The 15,966-nt window shown below is 61.1% G+C and overlaps 3 protein-coding genes across 10 annotated transcripts in view; 2 read left to right on the top strand and 1 right to left on the bottom strand.

Annotated features, from left to right (window-relative positions):
* Positions 1-1,203, bottom strand: part of MED12 (mediator complex subunit 12) — a 35,373-nt gene extending 34,170 nt beyond the window's left edge. For all 5 annotated transcript variants that reach the window (XM_053989890.1, XM_053989892.1, XM_053989891.1 and 2 more), the window contains exons 1-2: positions 1,071-1,203; positions 640-744 (exon numbers count right to left, since the gene is read on the bottom strand). In XM_053989890.1, coding sequence (XP_053845865.1) covers positions 640-744; positions 1,071-1,169 — 204 coding nt within the window. In that variant the 5' untranslated portion in view covers positions 1,170-1,203. The remainder of the gene's footprint in view (positions 1-639; positions 745-1,070) is intronic.
* Positions 1,204-1,509: 306 nt separating this feature from the next.
* IL2RG (interleukin 2 receptor subunit gamma) lies at positions 1,510-6,010 on the top strand. Its single transcript, XM_053989895.1, has 9 exons — positions 1,510-1,812; positions 2,363-2,458; positions 3,303-3,393; positions 3,631-3,818; positions 3,948-4,090; positions 4,200-4,362; positions 4,786-4,891; positions 4,961-5,045; positions 5,147-6,010. The coding sequence occupies exons 2-9, from the start codon at positions 2,371-2,373 to the stop codon at positions 5,348-5,350; spliced, it is 1,068 nt and encodes a 355-aa protein (XP_053845870.1). The 5' UTR covers positions 1,510-1,812; positions 2,363-2,370; the 3' UTR covers positions 5,351-6,010.
* Positions 6,011-7,359: 1,349 nt separating this feature from the next.
* Positions 7,360-14,680, top strand: LOC128814479 (sestrin-3-like). Of its 4 annotated transcripts, none has more exons than XM_053990337.1 (9): positions 7,360-7,538; positions 10,226-10,429; positions 10,636-10,818; positions 10,940-11,176; positions 11,261-11,372; positions 11,599-11,717; positions 12,086-12,276; positions 12,580-12,724; positions 13,283-14,680. In XM_053990337.1, exons 1-9 carry the CDS (start codon positions 7,473-7,475, stop codon positions 13,370-13,372), a joined length of 1,347 nt encoding a protein of 448 aa, XP_053846312.1. In that variant the 5' UTR covers positions 7,360-7,472; the 3' UTR covers positions 13,373-14,680. The 4 variants fall into 4 exon arrangements, with proteins under 4 accessions (XP_053846312.1, XP_053846311.1, XP_053846313.1 ...); XM_053990336.1 differs by having other exon boundaries at positions 11,581-11,717; XM_053990339.1 differs by lacking the exon at positions 7,360-7,538 and adding an exon at positions 10,507-10,573 and having other exon boundaries at positions 10,356-10,429; positions 11,581-11,717.
* The last annotated feature ends 1,286 nt before the right edge of the window (positions 14,681-15,966 follow it).

The raw sequence follows: 15,966 nt of genomic DNA, 5'->3' as shown, positions 1-15,966 counted from the left end.
AGACATCTCATCCAATAATCAAGCAGGGACTCAAGTTGAGATGGACACAACTCTTTAAAAATATTTGTCAAAACAGACAGAAGGCTCATCAGACAGAAGTCAGCCAAGGAAAACAAATATCCTGTGCTTATTGACTGCCTTCCAATCCAGGTCATTACTAGTTGTTTTGTCAGGAAGTCAACATCTTGATTTCAGAGACTGGAAAAATGGAGTTGAAGTCTATTATATAACTCCCATTTTTAAATTTCCAGATGTTTCATGAAACCGTACTTTCCTTTTACCACGGCCATCATGGAACCAAACCAATAAGAAGTTTCTCTCTCCTACTATCAAGCCTTGTGCTTTAATTGCAGAATTCAAGGAGTCCTAGACGCTGGTTTAATGAAGACTGCAGACACAGACCTGCCCCTAAGATGCACTGAGCCAGACAAGAACCCGCTCTTTCAGAGGTGGCACACAGTTCTAAACGAATGCAGGCCTTGGATTCTACAGAAACGGAGGGTGAAGTCTTAAAAACACTCATACAAAAGGCAAAGATCTCCTAGTTCTTGACACAGGGAAGGAACGAGACCCAGGACTGTCCAGGATCCAGCCACCTGCCCTGCCAAACCTGCCCTCGACCGTCGGGACGTCCCTCACCTTCGCCGGGTTGAAATTGACATTTTTGGCACTGCCGTGCTCATCCCCAGAGACCGCCGGTTGGTTGTTGAAGCCTTGCTTGACATTCAGCGCAGTCAGCTCATCCTGCGGGGGAAGGCCGGTCAGCAGGGCCCGGCACGGCCTCTCCGCGCCCGCCGCCGCAGCTTCTGTCCGCACCGCGGGGGCTGAACCAGGCGAGGCCCGGCTGCTCCCCCGACCGCCCCCAGCCCTCGCTACCAGGCACCGCCCAGGCCGCTGCTGGGACACGGAGACCGCGGCTCCCCCGGCCCGGCCAGCGCCCCCCAGCCCCGGGGTCCCGGCGGGACGTCGCTCCCGGCCCTCGCGCCGCTAACCCGGCGCTTTCTCAGGTCCGGTCCCGGCACAGCGGTCCCGCAGCCCGGGTCCCCCCCCAACACGCCCGGCCCGCGCACCTCCTTCTGCTTGGGGTCCTGCGGGTACACGTCAGGCGGGCCGAGGCGCGGGCGCTTGAGCGGGCGGTGCTCGTAGCTGAGGACGCCGAAGGCCGCCATGGCGGGCCGGCCGGGCGGGGGCGGCCGGGCCACAACAAGGGCCGCCGGGGCCGCCCGCGCCTGCGCGCTGCGCGCTGCGCCGGGGCAGGTGGGCGCCGCCGAAGCCGGACCGAAGGGGGACGGAGAGTCCCGAGCGTCACCGGAAAGGCCCGAATGTTGCCGAAGAATGCCGAAAATTGACGGAGAAACACGAGTAGCGCTGTGACCGGACCGAGGAAATACGAAGAGCGCCGAGCGCAGACGTAGAGATCCGAGAGTGAACGGAGAGAGCCGAGCGTCGCCGAAGCAGGGACGAGCGAGGACAAAAAGAGCTGAGCGCCGCCGGAGAGTCCCGAGCAGTGCCGGGGCGGCCTGAGCCCGCTCCGAGCGAAGCCGGAAAGTGTCGAGGAGGGACGAGGCGGCCCGAGGGGCGCGCGCGCCCCCCGGCGGAGGCGCCGCGCCGGCGGCGTGTCCGCGCACGATCGCTCCACACCGGCCCCGCTCGCCCCCGGGCCGGGCTGCTCGCCGGCCTCCAAACCGGGGCACCTCCGGGAGCCCGGCCATCACCGCACCGGCAGCAGCCCCCGCGGACACCGGCCGGACTGTCGCGCACACACAAGCCCCGCTGTGACGCTCCCTGCAGCCACCCCCTCCGACCCCCTCGGTGCCTGCCGGTGATGCTCCCAGGGATCCAGGCGGGCTGGGCGTTGGGATCCCCATCCCAGCCGTGCCCCTGGCGGTGATCCCTACAGCATTAGCCGTGGGAACACGGCAGGATGAATTGGGAGGTCCAAGGGGTGTGAGGCGTGGGAACTGGGCAGGGAGGGTGACACAGTCCCGGTGGGATGAGCCATGGCGTGCCAGTGGGAATGTGCCGTGGGGTCCCAGTGGGTTAGCTGTGCTATCCTAGTGGGATGAGCCATGGGGTCCCACTGGGATGAGCCATGGGGTCCCGCTGGGATGAGCTATGGGGTCCCACTGGGATGAGCTGTGGGGTCCCGCTGGGATGAGCTGTGGGGTCCTGCTGGGATGAGCTGTGGGGTCCCGCTGGGATGAGCTGTGGGACCCCATGGAGCGAGCCATGGTGCCCATCAGGCGGCCCGTGGGGCAGCAGGTAGGGTGGGCCCCGCAGCAGGCGGTGCCGTGGGGCAGGAAGCCGTGTGGTGCGGAAGCGGCAGCCCTGGCTGAGGCTGTTCGCACGCGTCCCCCGTCAGCAGCCTCCATGGCAGCTCCTGGCACCTTCCTCGTGCCTGCCCTCCTCCTCCTCTGCGGGCCAGGTCCCTACCCCGCTGCTGCCCACGGCCACCCAGGTAAGGGGGCACACGGGAAGGCCACGGGCCCCTTCTGTGGCTGGGGCTGGGGAATGGAGCTCCGCAGTGATGGCGGGCAAGGACAGGATGTGGGACTCCGTGGGCTGGCGTGCTGTTGTGGCACACACCAGGGGCCCTGCGACCCCTGACGTGGCCCAGGACCTGTGGCACCTACGTGGCCCCTTGCAGTGGGGCTGCCAGGAGGGTCGGGCAGGGAGCCCTGCTGGGGTGTCCTTGTGCCCACTGCGGTGCTGGAGCGTTTCTGCCCCCACCAGCCCCCTGGCTACTAGTCCTGCAGTGCTCTGTTGCTCTACTGGCAAATCCTATTGGTCTGTGCTACCTGTGGGTGCTGGCCAGGACGGTCGGTGGATCTGCACCAGCTGCCCTTTCCTTCCTGGTCACCTCAGTAGTGCTGTGCACAGCAAGGTGACAGGACACAGAGGCTTTTCTTTCCACCTGGCACTCTCGTCCCAGCCACTGTTTTCTGAGAAAAAAATCCACTCCTTGTCTGGCTGTCAGTAAAACAACAGCTTTCTGTGGAAAAAGCCCCTCTGTATCCCTGGACCTCCTGGGCTGGCGGGAAGGTGCCCTCCATCTCCCCTGTTTCTCCATCTGTGTAGGAACAGCCTGTTTGCTCCGTTGCGTTACATTACAACCCAGGAAAGCTCGACTCTGGCTTTCTCCTGCCCCTGCAGTGCTGGCTGATGAGTTTGTTTGGTTGACACAGAGGGAGGCTCACAGGGATACGGGGGGATCTGGCACGTGCCACGTCTCTCCGGTGCGGCCCTGGGCCTTGGCACAGCCACCCACCGCTGCCGTGCCCAGCAGTGTCTGTTGCTTGCAGGGGTGGAGTGTGTTCTCTTCAATGAGGAGTACATGAACTGCACGTGGGGGAACAGAGAGATGCCCACAGTCAACTACTCCCTCTTCTACTGGTAGGTGCCCCTGCCCTATGGCCAGTCCTACAGTGGGTCCAGCAGTGGGTCCCTGTGCAGGGGGGCTGCTGCCAGCTTTGCTGGTCCTGGCATCAGGCCTCTCCTCCTCCCCACACCCGGGGTGGGGCAAGCTCTGTGTCCAGAGCAAGCAGAATGGGATGTGCAGGGGAGAGGTGTCCTGGAGAGGGCTGGGGCATGTGAGGCCTTGGGGAGTCCTGGTAACCCACTGTGGCACAGGTACAAGAACATGTCTGACAAGGAGGTGGAGTGCAAGCACTACCTGCAGGACCAGGGTGTCAGGGTCGGCTGCCACTTCAAGCAGAATGAGCTCATCCAGTTCCAGCCTTTCCATGTTCTCATCAATGCCAGCGTTGGTGGCAAGACCCTGGAGATCCCCAGCAAGCGCATGGAGCTGCAGGACCTGGGTACAGAGTGGTGGGGGGACCCCCCCTCTCCTCTGCAGGGCTGTGGGTTATCAGAGCTCCCCTGGGAGCTCCTGGCTGGCAGCATGGCCATGGGGCCAGCCCTCACTGGGCATTACCCGTCCCTTGCAGTGAAACCAGAGGCACCTGTCAACCTGACCATCCACAACATGAGCAACAATCAGCTGCAGCTGACCTGGGCCTCCCCGTACCCCAAAGACAAGTGCCTGGAGCACGCTGTCAAGTACAAGAGCAACAAGGACACCAGCTGGACGGTGAGAGCCCGGCGCACAGCGCCTCTGTGGCTGTGCCTGGGGGTGGCTGAGCTGCACGCCGGCCTCCAAGGTGATCCCAGCCAGCAGCACAGGGCTCGTGTCTCTGCAGGAGCTCTCGGTGAGCGGAGATGTCTTCTCCTTACCCAGCGTGGACTATGAGAAGTCCTACACCTTCTATGTGCGCAGCAAGGTCAACAAATACTGCGGCAGAACGCAGTTCTGGAGCGAGTGGAGCGCTCCTGTCATCTGGGGCAGCAACTCCACCAGTAAGGGTATGTTCTGAGGGCTGCAGTGGGAGAGGATGGACTGGAGCATGGCAGGGCTCAGCAGGCGAGAGATGGCTAAGCAAGCAGAGAATGGCCTGAGGCAGCAGCTGTAGGGACAAGACCCATCTGGGCATGTGGGCTGCTAGCAGCAGCACCCTTTGCACTTCTGGAAGCAAAACACACCCCGCCAGTGGGACCTGCTGACTTTTGCCAGGGGCTTCTTAGCACTGGAGGGCATGGCTGGGCCAGGGCAGGGTCACCAGCTAGTTATGGTGACAGGATGGCAGGGCTTGGGGACAGGCTCCTTCTCCATGCTCTTTTCCCAGCTGAGCCCTGCCGTGAGCCACCCACGAAGGGCCACCTGCAGGCCCACCCCCCTGCCTTGGTGGTGTGCTGTCTGGGGATCAGTGTCACCCCCGCTCTTTCCAGGCACGGAGGAACAGCTCTACTGGTTTGGGATCCGCACGGTCTTGGTCCCCATCGCCTCCTGCCTGCTCCTGCTGGTCCTTGTCATCCTGCTGGTGCGCATGGAAAGGTGAGTGCGGGAGCTGACTGGGCGCCGCAGCACTGGGGCTCTTCCCTCTAACACGCCTCTCCTGCACAGGGTGTGGGTCATCCTGATGCCCCGAATTCCCAACCCCAGCAAGAATTTTGATGAGCTGTTCATCACCCACAATGGCAATTTCCAGGTAAGGCAGTGCAGGCAGCCCTGCCCTGGGCTCACCCCAGCGGCGTGGGGTAGGGGCTGGGCTGGATGGCTGCTCCTCTCACCCCGCTCTGCTCCCTGGAGGAATGGACTGGAGTCCCCAAAGATGTTGTGGAGAGCTTCAAGCCCAACTACAGCGAGAGCATCTGCTATGTGACTGAGCTGCCACCCAAGGAGAGCCACGAGCCCCTCTGGGACAGCAGCAATCATGTGCCACCGCCAATGCCTGGGCCCCCAGCCACCCCCAGTGAGCACAGCCCCTACCAGAACAGCTACGGGAGAGTGTGACACACTCCTGCACCCCTGCATGCCCCATTCTCCACAGCTTTGCTGCCCGAACCTTACTGCTCCTCAGGCCCTGCTCCTCGCTCCTACCATGCCTCTGCCAAATGCCCTGGACCCCGGGTCTTGCTTCCTGCCCCTCCCTGCTCCGAGGTGCCCACAAGACGTGTCCTGGTGAGTGGGCAGCTGCAGCTGAGCAGGCAGGAGCCACCAGCCAACTGGTGGGGACACACAGGATGGGGAGTCCCAGGGGGGCCAAGTGTGGAAAAGTAAGGAAAGATAGGCAAGAAAGATTGTAAATATGCTCAAGTGCCTTGCAGCTGACGTAGGAAAAACACATATACCATACTCATCGTTGTTTAGCTTTGTGTATTCAGTAAGTAGAACTTCTATGTTTAGATAACACAGGCCTGTGATAGACTTAGTGGCACCTTATTTAACATGCTTGAGATTCCTGGCCTGCCGTGGGAAAGATCAAATCACAGTGGTAAACCACAACTGCACAAATCCTTGATAAACAGGCAAAAACAGCAGGTTCAGTGATCCTTTAGGGTGGACCAAGATCCACAGTGCCTGCATCCCTGCTCATGTGCCTCTGCCTGGGTGCTGCTCCGGGGGTCCTGCAGTTGGTGAGGTAGTGAAAATAAATTTCCTCTTTGCCTTTCATCCATGGTTTTGTGGTTGTTCCTGTGTCCTGCCTGTGCTGGCTCCGATGGCAAGGCACTGTGTCATCCTGGCAGTTCCCCCCAGGCCTCGCTGCTCCTTCGCCTGTGTCTCGTTTCCCGTGGCAGTAAAGCTCTGCCCGCCAAGGGTTTGCCCAGGCTCATTCTGCAGGGTCTGGGGAAAGCACCGCTGGAGGCCCAACGCCTGAGCACCTCCGACCTCTGGTACACAGTGAGACAGGGGCCAGTCCTACTGTCCCAGCCGTGCCGTCCCGGGCTCACAGTGGCAATATGTTCATCGATCAACATCAAGCACGTGGGTGGTGAGCCCCCTCCCGGCTGTCTCACGGGGCTCCCTGCACACTTGGGCAGTGTGCTGTGACCTCACTGGGCAATGGGCTCTGCTCTGGGCTGTCCAACCACTTCTGGGGCCACCTGCAGCCCAAAGCCACCACTGCTGTCCCTGCAGGTGACCAGACCTTTCTGGCCAGCTCTGACTGCAGCCCCCTGCAGCTGCTCTTACAGAACCCCAGATTCAGTTATGCTGGAGAAAAACGCTGGAGATCATTGAGTCCAACCTCCGTCCGAACACCACCATGTCAACCAGTTCCTTAAACTCCTCCAGCTTCACCGACTCCACCGCCCACCTGAGCAGTCTAATCCAATGTCTGACCACCCTTTCTGGGAAGAAATTCCTCCTCGTGTCCAACCTCAACCTTCCCTGGCAGAGGCACATAAGAGCACATCGTATCACTGCTTGCTTGGGGGAAGAATGGGACCCTCAGCCGTGCCCTCGGACAGCCGTGCCCTCAGCCAGCCGTGCCCTCAGACAGCCGGGCCCTGGCACTGCCGGGCCCTCGGACAGCCGTGCCCTTGGACAGCCGTGCCCTTGGACAGCCGTGCCCTCAGACAGCCGTGCCCTTGGACAGCCGTGCCCTTGGACAGCCGTGCCCTCAGACAGCCGTGCCCTTGGACAGCCGTGCCCTTGGACAGCCGTGCCCTCGGACAGCCGGGCCCTGGCACCGCCGTGCCCTCAGACAGCCGTGCCCTCAGCCAGCCGTGCCCTCAGACAGCCGTGCCCTCGGACAGCCGGGCCCTCGGACAGCCGTGCCCGGGCACTGCCGGTCCCGGGCCGGGGTCCCGGGCCTTGCTCCCCTCCGCGCCCCGCGGTGCCCGGGAGCGGCCGCAGCGCCCCCCAGCGGCGGGGCAGCCCGGGCCCCGCCCACCCCGGCGGGGGCGGGGCCTGCGCGCCCGGCCCCGGTAACTTTCCGGCCCTGCCCACGTGGTGCGGCGGCGGCCGCCCCCTGGCGGCAGCGATTGGCGCAGCCGGGCCCGCCCCCCTGCCTGCCGCGGTGCCGGCTCTGCGCTGCCGCCGGCCGCACCGGGCGGGGGCACCGGCACCGGCACCGGGCACCGGGACTGCGCTCGGCTCGGCTCGGCTCGGCTCGGCACGGCACGGGCTCACCATGATCGTGTGTCCCCAGAGCGTGGAGCACCCCCGAGGAAGCCGATGCCAGCGGCTGCCGGGGCAGGTAGGACCCGCCCCGCCGCCACCACTGGAGCCCGTACAGGAGCACCGGGCTTCGCCCTGCTCGCCGCCACCAGGCCGGGCACGGCTGCGGCACCAGCAGGCCGGGGCATTCCCGCTGCCCGCTAGCGGTGCGCGGGGCCGGCGAGGCTGCGCTCTCACGATGCCGCGCCCGGCGGCTTGGTCTTGATCTTGGTCCTGCTCCTGCTCCCGGTGCCGGTCCCGGTGCGGCGGTGGCGTCCCCGTCCCCTTTGTGCGGGATGCGGGAGGCGCCGTGGCTCCATCACTGCCAATCAAACTTGTTTTTCTCTCTTCGCCTGCGCTGCCCGCGCCGCTCACCGGGGGCGCTGCCGCCGCCGCCCGCACAATGGGGCCCGGGGTACCGGCCCCGGGTACCGACCGCCGGCACCGCCGTAGGGGCCCCTGCCACGGGCACTCCTACTTCCCCCGTCCTCTCGAATACCCGGGCACAAGGGCCGGGCGAGAGGTGCTGCCGCGGCGCCGTCTCCAGCGAATATATCGGAGGAGCCACCGGTACCGACGGAGCCGCGGTCTCGGCGGGCGAAGGGATGAGCCCCGGCCGGGCGGAGAGCGCGGCGGGGTCCGCCGGGCCCTCTCCCGCACATCCCGGCGCTGTCCGGGCTCCTTCAACCTCCTGCCTTCTTTATGTGTTCACGGCTGCCGGCCGGGAGCACCGGGGCACCGTTCTCCCGGGGGTCCGCCGAGCGGGGAGGGGACGAGGTTGGTGGTGGGTACACAGTTTAGGTGCCTGATAAGAGTTCAGGGGGCTCGGACACACGAAGGTTCCCCTGGCGAGGGAGGCGATGCTCCCGCAGCTCGGGAGTGCGAGTGGATGCACTCCGGGAGGAGGAGGAGGAGGAGGGCTGTGGCCGAGGAGGATGAGGAAGGTGGCACTGGGGCCAGTGCGAGAGGCTGGGGAGGCAGAACTGTGGGAGTGTGGCAGGGGGTGCCGGTAGGAGACACCCTCGGCTGAGCTGGTGCCTTTGGAGTGGGCAGTTTAGCCTGGCCAGGGGCTAAGAGCTGAGGAGGTGGCTGTTCTGCACCTTCATCTCCCAGTTCCTTCATCAACTCCTTCAAAGACATATCTGCCTGGTTGCTTGCTCCATCACCACCTGGACAAGTGGAGTGAGGAGAGCTGGCAGCACTAGAGGCTGAGCCATGGGGACCACCTTTCCCCGGGGGGGAGTGGAAGGGCCCTTGGCTCCTCCACCTCAGCCCTCCAGGAGAATACCAGTGGCTGTAGCCCCTTGGGTGTCCTCACAGCATCTCACTTCCCCAGGGAGAGGGACTTTGTAGGGGGCTTTTGCAGATCACTGCTGGCTTTCATCTTCTCCTGTCGATCAGAGAAGCTGGTACTTTTCATCATTCCATTTTAATTTGAGTTTTGGGGTTTTGTGGACCCCTTTTAGGAGAGGAAGTGGACACTCTAAATGTCAAGTAAATCTCTTGACACTTGAGCGATGGTGTTTCCACCAGAAGTGCAGGATGGTGGAAAATAGCCCGAGCTGCTTCCTGCACTGCCTGTGTGGGTGCAACTGCTCTGTGCTGCCACACAGCTCACCCCTGCTCTGTCTGCCCCTCACCCCTGGCTGCTCTGCCACGCAGCCCTGTAGCTTTGGTGGTTTGCAGAAGTGCTCCTGGTTTTCTCCTATGCCACCATTGCTGCCATGCTCCAGTCACCAGCCTTTGGGTGACTGCACTGGAGAGACAGGCGGAAGGAACAAGACAGTGGTGTCAGCAGGGCCAGAATTTCACTGGAGAGATTTCTGTTCAAGCCTGGGAGAAGAGATGCGTCCTTTGCATCCAGGGGCGCTGCCTGGGCTCCCACATGTGAGCAGGAGCTGTGACTTCCCGTGTGACAAGGGTCAGCACCTGCTGTACCCGTACCTCGGGGTGGGCAGGCTGCAGGTGCAGACCACGCTGTCGGGTGGGAATTGTGGCAACACGGTCGATGGAGCACGGCAGCTGCCTGGGCGCCTTTCCAGCATCCCTGCTCTCTGTTCCCACCACCCTCTTAGGAGGGGCTGGAGCTGTGCTGGACTGGGGCCCTGGTGCAAGGCTGGCATGGGCATTGCTGGGAGTGTTTGGGCCCCCCTTGCCGAGTTGCCCATCTGTGTTTTCTCTGGTGGGCACGGAGCTGTGCTCCGTGCTGCAGGACCCACTCCCATGCTGTCTGCTTGGGCAACATGTGGGGAGCTCTTCTGTGTGCTCCTGATCACAGGGAAGGTCTCAGGACATGGTTTGCCTCTTGGCTTGCTAGGGCAGGAGCCTGGGACCCCCTCTGCCATTTCCACAGCTCTCTCACATCTTGGTACTGGGAAGGAGGTCTCCATGCCGGCAGATGGGCTGCTCCATTCTGGAATGTATTTTGTGCTGTGTTTTCTCCTGATCTGCCCTTGCACACTACAAGGAACATCATTCCTGGTTTGCCCTTTGCTTCCACTCAGCATGCAGAGCCTTCTCCCAGAGACCAACCTGTGTGTCTTGCTACCTGTCCTCCTGCTACCTGTGTCACTGAGCAGTGCTCTGCCTGATAGCCCTGAGTGTCCCTCTGGCAGCACCAAGCTGGGAGAGGGATCTCTGCCTCTTGTAGAGCCTGGGCTTAGCTGGAGTGTGCTGCTGCGGCAGGGGCTGCTCTGGGGAGAGCTAAGCAGAGCATGTTTCCTGCAGGTAGTGAAGATGTCCAACAGCGACCCTGAGTGCCCCCAGTTCCTCTTTGTGAAGGTGCTGGCAAGCCGAGGGCGGCTGGAGGCCGTGACCCAGCAGATGGGCTACCACCCACAGTACCTCGACAGCTTCCTCAAGACGCAGCACTACCTGATGCACATGGACGGCCCTCTGCCCTTTGACTGCCGGCACTACATCGCCATCATGGTGAGCCCTGCTGGGAGCTGCCAGAGGGGACGGGGGGCTCTGCTCAGCCCTGTGAGGCTCTCCTTAACCTCCAGCAGATAGCCTGTGCCGTGGGCTTCTCATCAGGGACCAAAATCACCATGTCATATGGAGGCTGAGCGAGAGGTGGGTGTGCGATGCCTGTCCTGCTGGGGAAGTGCACGGATGCTGATGTGCTGTTTTTGCAGGCAGCGGCCCGGCACCAGTGCCGGTACCTGGTGAACCTGCATGTGCTGCAGTTCCTGCGGGCAGGGGGCGACCCCCAGTGGCTGCGTGGCCTCGAATTCATCCCCCCCAAACTCCGCAACCTCAACGAGATCAACAAGATCCTGGCGCACCGGCCGTGGCTCATCACCAAGGAGCACATTGAGGTACTGGGAAGGGCTATCAGCCAGGGACCATGATGGCAGTGGGAACGGCAGCATCCCCAGGGGCTGCCAGCACCCTGCCCACCTACCCGTGTCACACTGCTGGTCTGTCCATGTTCTGCAGAAGCTGCTGAAGATCAGCGAGTGGAGCTGGTCACTGGCAGAGCTGGTGCACGCCGTTGTCCTCCTGGCACACTGCCACGCGCTTGCCAGCTTTGTCTTCGGCTGTGGCTGCGAGCAGGACGAGGGGCTGATGGGCCGCGGCTCACTGAAGCCATTGTCACTTGGGAACCAGTGCTTCTGCGAGGCCACTGCCGGCAACAGCTACGGCCAGGAGCTGCTGCGCATCAACCGCAAGCGGGTGAGCTCCCGAGGGTGGGTGTGCAGGGGACGGGGGGGTGCTGCTGGGACCACTGCCCTCACCCCCAAGCCTGTGTCTGTGCAGTCCCTGGACTCCTGCATGGAGCTGGATTCCCTCCGGGAACGCATGCAGCGGATCCACGTGGAGACTGAGGGCAGGGATGAGATGAGGCTACTGCAGCAGGACCGAGAGGAAGGTGAGGGGCAGGGAGCAGAGGTGGGTGTGCAGGGTGGGAGTTCATATGGCACACCTGCCTGTTTGTTGCTCCTCTATGCCTTACGTTTTCCATTATGTGTGGTTCAGAGGGGCTCTTGGGATGCATGTGGGGCAGAACAAGGGCTGGCTTTCAATGCCTGATGTGGCTGGGAACAGGGCAGCTGAGCACTGCTCTGACCCAGCCGCAGGGCTCTCCCCTCTTGCAGATACTGATGGGGAAGTCACCGGTGCCACCAACCTTGCATGCTACATGCAGGACCCTGACTTTGGATACCAAGACTTTGCCCGGCGCGACGAGGATCAGACGCAAGTATTCAGAGTCCAGGTAAGACTCCTGCTCTCTTGGTGGGCAGCAGCTCAAGCTCCCCTCCCCTCCTATAAATAGTGGCAGAGTTGCCCATGCAGACTGGCCCTGCACCACTAGGGTTGGGAAGAGGGAGGTGACTTCTTTCCCCAAGGTGACTTCTTTCCCTTTCCCCAAGGGTTGATGATTTTTTTCACATGGCCCTCATGGAGGCAAGGGTAAAAATAATTCAAAAGCTGCTTGATAAGGAATGTTGTGGTTTGGGCAGAGCCACCTCTAGGGCATATTCACTGAATTCTTCTGCTTCCTGAGGTCTCCAGCCCTTCTTCCTGGGAACATGCTCCAAGCTCCTTTTTGCAATTGCAAAATCCTCTTGCTGTGCTCAACAGGATTACTCCTGGGAAGACCACGGCTTCTCACTGGTCAACCGGCTCTACTCTGACATTGGGCATCTCCTGGACGAGAAGTTTAGGATGGTGGATGGTCTGCAAAGCAGTGCCATGGCCAAGCGGCAGGGCTGTGAACCCTCTGTTTTCAAGCGGGGCATCTGGAACTACATCCACTGCATGTTTGGCATTAGGTAGGGAAACCAACCTCACGGTCCAGGGGAGAAAACTGAGCTGACCCAGGCGGGAGGAGGGTAGGGCACTCAGTCTGTCATGCAGATGAGCACGGAGAAGGGACAGAGGTAAATCACCTGCCTGGATGTTGAGACAGGCAGGGGAGAGATTCTCAACTGCTCCGTCCTGGGCAGGGGCATCTGGGGCAGGGTTTCAGTGCCTGGTGGCTGTTGCCATGTGCCCCCCTGCCCTGTGACTGTGCCATGCCCCAGGCAGACCACAGGCAAGGTGCTGGCCGTGACTCACCCCTGTGCTCCCCACAGGTACGATGATTATGACTATGCAGAAGTGAATCAGCTCCTGGAGCGAATGCTCAAAGTTTACATTAAAACTGTAACCTGCTACCCAGAGAAGACAAACTCAGAAATGTTTGACAGGTTCTGGAAGCAGTTCAAGCACAGTGAAAAGGTGGGAGAGCTGGCCCCTGGCTTTGGCTGTGGTGGGGCTGGGAGTGGGCAGGGGCTATAGGCTGAGGTGTTTTGAGGGGAGTACGGGAGATCTTTGAGCCACCAAACCAGTCTGAGGCAGGTGGGGAGGAAGGGAGGAATGGAAACTGGCTGTTTGTAAGGAGCTGGGCTTAGTGTGGCATGGGGCTGCCCATTGTGACGAGACCAGGGGCACCAGCAGCACAGGCATCTCCAAAGTCATTACCCCAGTGGTGAGTGCTTCTTGGCGAGCCTTCTGTCAAGCTGTAACTCACAGGAGCAGCTGCTGTGGGTGTCAGGGACTGTGCCGCTGCCAGCCTGTAATGCTGGTGCCAAGTATGCAGGGAACTCCCTGGCACGAAGCTCTGGGAAGCAGCTACAGCCTACAGGACTCAGGAGGAGGGGAAAAGGGGAGCTGCCTGAGCTGGAAAAATTGGTGGCATTTTGATGACGAAAGACTCGCTTGCCCAGGTGGGCAGTTGCTTGCGCTGCTGAGCACAGCACACTTCGGCTGCCTGAGCCTCTCTCGCTGTTTCCCCAGGTGCACGTGAACCTGCTCATCCTGGAAGCCCGGATGCAGGCAGAGCTGCTGTACGCGTTGCAGGCCATCACCCAGTACATGATCTCCTAGAGGCTGGAGCTGTGCTGCGGCAGAGCCAGGCAGCCCCTCTCTCCCTGAACTCGTGCGAGACCCATCGTGCTGGGACCGACGGCGAGGGATTTCTTGATTTAGTTTACTTGACTGTATTGTTCCTTTTTGTTGGTTCCCCCCCCGGCCTTGTGGGGGTCACTGAGTGGCCCTGTTATGTGCAATTACCAAACTGTGAGGCAAGTCCGTGCTGCTGAGATGCTGGAGACTTGAACATGTCCAAGGAGGACTGCCAAAAACATGGGGGAGAGGGAAGTGGGAGGGAACTGGGGCCAGATTAGAGGGATACTCCTTGCCTGGGTGCTGTGGGAGCTTCAGTGGCACAGGAAGGGCAGAGGGGGAGAACTGGCTTCCTTCCCTGTGCTGCAGTGGCTGCTCTGCTTGCAAAGCCACGCTTGGGCACCTGTCCTCATCGGGGTGGTGTCTCACTTGGGAACAGTGTGGGCAGCATGTAGGTGTGTTGCAGTGTTCTGAGTTGCAGGGCTAGGCAGCAAGAAGTGCTGGCTCCTAGCAAGGGCCCTTCCCGAGGACAGCAAGGGGATGTTCTTGCTGCCTACATGTTATATCCTTTAGGTCTATGTGCCAAACCCTTCTGGGATGGACAAGAGATGACCCAGCAATCTCCAAACTGTGAAGCGCTTGCTGGCAGAGCTTCCTCGTGCTTCGCTTTCTCCGACGGCAGGACGAGAAGGCCTTTGACAGTGTTCAGGCACTGGAGGTTTCTGCTGGGGACTTTGGCAGTCCTAAGCCCCTCCTCTGCTTCCCATCACCAGAGAGGCAGGAGGAACAAGGGAGGCTTGTTAATGTGGTCTGTATCTTCTTACCACCGTGAGAGGGCTGAGGTTCTGTGCCCAGTCACTTGCTTAACAGCGTGGTGGAGGAGCCTGTGGTCAGCACAGGCAAGCTACAGGAAGCTTTTCCTTGAATGTGGGTTGGGGGGCACTCCTGGGAGTGCCCCATTTGAAGGGAGGCAGCCTGTCCACCAGCCTTGCCCTCTGCCTGGGGGGCTACACCACCATTCCCCCCATCTTCCCGGGCGGCTCCCTGCCTGTGCCACAACCCCTGGCTGGAGAGGTACAAGGGCAGCAGTGCAGGCTCCAGAGAGCAGCCACAAAAGGGGAATGAAGCCACCCCGTTGTCAAGTGGGAGCCTGAAGCAAGGCCAGCTGTCAAGTCAGCCAGTGCACGCTGCTTCAGTCGACCTGTTTACTGCGTAAATATACAGGGAGAAAACCTTGTGTATGGAAGCTACAGAAAAAGCCTATTTTTGCTATAAATATATTATGTTTGACATGGATGTGTGCTTTATTTCTGCCAGATGTCGGGAAGGGGATCCAAACTTGCACGGTTGCTGTGAAGGTAGGACAGCAATGTCTGGCTGACCACAGCACTGAGATGGCCCAAGTGCCAGAAAACCCAACATTCTCAGCCATGCTGGGGTCACACACTGACAGCTCTGGTTCATGGCCAGCAGCTGGGCACTGAGGCTACACCTATCCTGTTCAGCTCAGGTATATCCTCTTGCCATGCTCAGATAAGCAACTGCTGCAGCGTTGCACGTTCAGTAGGAAAAGAGGGAAGTTTTTTAAGGGGCTGTGGCATTCCAACAAGGAGGAGTGGAGTGTGCCAAAGGAAGGAGCTGGCTAGTACCTGATCACAGGTGGCCAAGGTGGGGGTACTGCTTCTGCAGCTGAAGAAGCAGCATTTTCCTCACACTCCCAAGCAGATGCTCAGTGAGAAAGGCCAGGAACCAGAATCAACTTCTTCCTGATTCGTGCTCCTGGTGCTTTCCCTCCACTGGGGCTAGGCCAGCTTGTACTGGGCCAAGCTGGTGCCTGGGCAGTAAAATGCCAGGACAAGTGGTGCTGGGTGGTACCAGCTGAGTCAGTCCTGGTGCTGGAACAGTGACCCCAGTACAAGCATGACTGGTGCTGGGACAGCTGCCACCAGGCTTGGCTAGCCCGTGCTAGGACTGACTGCTGTACTATCACTCAGCCCCAGCGAGGGCTGGGCAGAGATCAGGCAGCTGGGTGTACTGCTCACTGTCAGGCTAGCTGCTTGCCAGTCTCCCTGCTGTCCCTGCACCAGCAGCTCTATCCCCTGCAGGGCTGGGGCGAGCCACAGCAGCCAGTTCCCCACAGGGCTCAGCGCTGGCAGCACACCTGCAGTGCTGGGCAGCCCGGGGCTGGCTCCCAGCCTGCTGCCAGCAGCAGCACCCTCACCTCCCACCACCACCCCGTGCTGGCCAGGAAAGGGACAGGGCAGTGGCAGCATGGCTCTGGCTGGGGGTGAGGGGCTGCCTGTCCCAGGTGATGTGAGGCTGGCTCCCTTCTACCTCACCTCTACACCTGCACTAAGGGCTGGCCTTGCAGGGGCTGGGGCAGCTGCCACACTCCAGCCACACCAGTAAGATGAAGGGCTCCACGCTCTCTCGAGCCTGAGCTGAAAAGAGCAGAGCTGCTGGCAAGGCCACTAGAGACTGCAGGCAGTCACACACAGCATGCCACAAGTCTGGCAATTTCAATGCCTGGGTCCCTGTCCTAGTGGCACCTGCATCCTTCATGTGCTTGGGCCAGG

The sequence above is a fragment of the Vidua macroura genome, chromosome 14, assembly GCF_024509145.1.
Source record: "Vidua macroura isolate BioBank_ID:100142 chromosome 14, ASM2450914v1, whole genome shotgun sequence".
Lineage (NCBI taxonomy): Eukaryota > Metazoa > Chordata > Aves > Passeriformes > Viduidae > Vidua > Vidua macroura.
The sequence above is the reverse complement of the archived record's forward strand: the minus strand, read 5'-3'. Positions and strand labels throughout refer to the sequence as shown.

What these genes read in the sequence shown, in the direction of transcription:
- IL2RG (XM_053989895.1), top strand. Translation starts at nt 2,371, where the DNA reads ATGGCAGCTCCTGGCACCTTCCTCGTGCCTGCCCTCCTCCTCCTCTGC. An exon ending in AACTACTCCCTCTTCTACTG is followed by an intron (nt 3,394 to 3,630) that starts GTAGGTGCCCCT and finishes ACTGTGGCACAG; the next exon opens with GTACAAGAACATGTCTGACA. An exon ending in CTGCTGGTGCGCATGGAAAG is followed by an intron (nt 4,892 to 4,960) that starts GTGAGTGCGGGA and finishes TCTCCTGCACAG; the next exon opens with GGTGTGGGTCATCCTGATGC.
- LOC128814479 (XM_053990336.1), top strand. Translation starts at nt 7,473, where the DNA reads ATGATCGTGTGTCCCCAGAGCGTGGAGCACCCCCGAGGAAGCCGATGC. An exon ending in CGCAAGTATTCAGAGTCCAG is followed by an intron (nt 11,718 to 12,085) that starts GTAAGACTCCTG and finishes TGTGCTCAACAG; the next exon opens with GATTACTCCTGGGAAGACCA. An exon ending in CACTGCATGTTTGGCATTAG is followed by an intron (nt 12,277 to 12,579) that starts GTAGGGAAACCA and finishes TGCTCCCCACAG; the next exon opens with GTACGATGATTATGACTATG.